The sequence below is a fragment of the Rhinopithecus bieti genome, unplaced genomic scaffold (assembly GCF_001698545.2).
Source record: "Rhinopithecus bieti isolate Rb0 unplaced genomic scaffold, ASM169854v2 scaffold_57703, whole genome shotgun sequence".
Lineage (NCBI taxonomy): Eukaryota > Metazoa > Chordata > Mammalia > Primates > Cercopithecidae > Rhinopithecus > Rhinopithecus bieti.
This window is the reverse complement of record NW_016821993.1, coordinates 5,232-6,783: the sequence shown is the minus strand read 5'-3', so window position 1 is coordinate 6,783 and position 1,552 is coordinate 5,232. Positions and strand designations below refer to the sequence as shown.

Sequence of the window (1,552 nt, the reverse complement as noted above, 5' to 3'; positions counted from 1 at the left end):
TTAAGAATTAGACGTTTAAAAAGAAAAGAAAGCCAAGTGATTTCTCACCATATATTCCAATCATATGTTCTGTTTAGGAGAATGATGATCAGGGAATTCTGGTTCGGAAATACTTATTCTAAAAGATAAGCCTTTTAACTCATAATTCTGTGTCTCTGAATTATTTGTGCCACTGTAAGGTCAAGAGCACCATCTCTGATAGTTCTGTGTCTCTCTTTGTGGAAGGGAAGCTGAGGCTGCCTCCTACCCCAGTAGACTCTGCATTCTAGGATATAAAAATAAGTAAAATGAACATTATTACAGAATTCTCTGTCCTCCACATCTAATAAAATGCAATTCTGATCTTATATATAGTAGTAGCCATAGATACAAATTAGAGCTTGCAAGAACAGTCTAGTACCCACCAGTCTGCTTTTATACTTGGGCTTATGTGTATATAAAATAATCACATTAGTTCAAGGAAATGTTTTATTAATTCTTTTAAAGTTACAGCGCTTAAAAATTGCCATGATAATTTAAAGACATAGCTTGGACATTTCCAGATCTGCTTCCAAGCCTTCACCTTGGGTGAAATTGTTTTGTGCTATGAAGATGGATTCGGGCATCTTGCGCCTCATGATGTATTTGATTCGGCTTAGTTCTTGGGTCCTGAGCAGACAGACTGACAATTAAAACTCATGAATTTTATTTTCAACATACTTTACCATGGATTCTACCCCTTGGGCTGAGCCCCAGATCTTCCTCAGCACCTCACACTCTCTCTCATTGGCCTTTTCCAACTCCATCTTAATATTACAGCGAACAAGGGTCTTACATTTTTCTAGCACGATTGCATTATATAAGGAAAGCTTCCTAATTTGAATCATAACCTCCTCGGTGAAAGTTCCAGTCAAGAACACTTGAGAGACCAGGCCCTTGGCACACGCCTCCCGTGCTGTCAGTTTTCGCCCAGCAATTAACATTTCATTGGCAGATGCTTCACCCATGATTTTTGGAAATGTAACAGTAGAACATGCATCTGGACTCTGTCCAAAGGTCATATAAGGGGTTTGGAACCATGCCTTTTCAGTTGCCCACACTAGATCGCAAAGTGGCAGCATGGAAGCACCAAGTCCAATGGCAGGGCCATTGACTGATACAACAATAGGCTTTTTAAACTGAATAAAAGTGTTCACAAAGTTCTTGATGGTGTTCACCATTTCAAAGCTTGCTCTGTTTCTGTCATTCCTTAAGTGCTTCACAAAATACCCAAAATCAAGACCACAGCAGAAGACACTTCCAGCTGCACTGAACAACACAAGCTTGCTGTCATCTGCAGCAGCCCTATTCAGAGCATTCACTATTTCTTTAATTACTTCTGTATTCAGTGCATTTTTTTCTGTCGATCTGGTTGATAGCAATATCTGGGTGAATCCATCCTCTTTTTTCACTACAATGTCTCTGTATGTGCTGGCACTCTCCGTTAGCCTTACGGTGAAGTACATTTTCTTGACAAAAGACTGGTCTCTGCCATCATCAGTAACATGTCTTTTGCCACCTTTCACTCTTGCAA

At 39.7% G+C, this 1,552-nt stretch overlaps 1 protein-coding gene across 1 annotated transcript; it reads right to left on the bottom strand.

Moving 5' to 3' along the window:
* Positions 1-411: 411 nt before the first annotated feature.
* LOC108521100 (testis-specific chromodomain protein Y 1) lies at positions 412-1,547 on the bottom strand (the record flags this gene model as incomplete). Its single annotated transcript, XM_017860705.1, has 1 exon — positions 412-1,547. A coding segment is annotated over one exon (879 nt), but the record flags the coding sequence as incomplete, so codon positions are not given.
* Between the last annotated feature and the right edge of the window lie 5 nt (positions 1,548-1,552).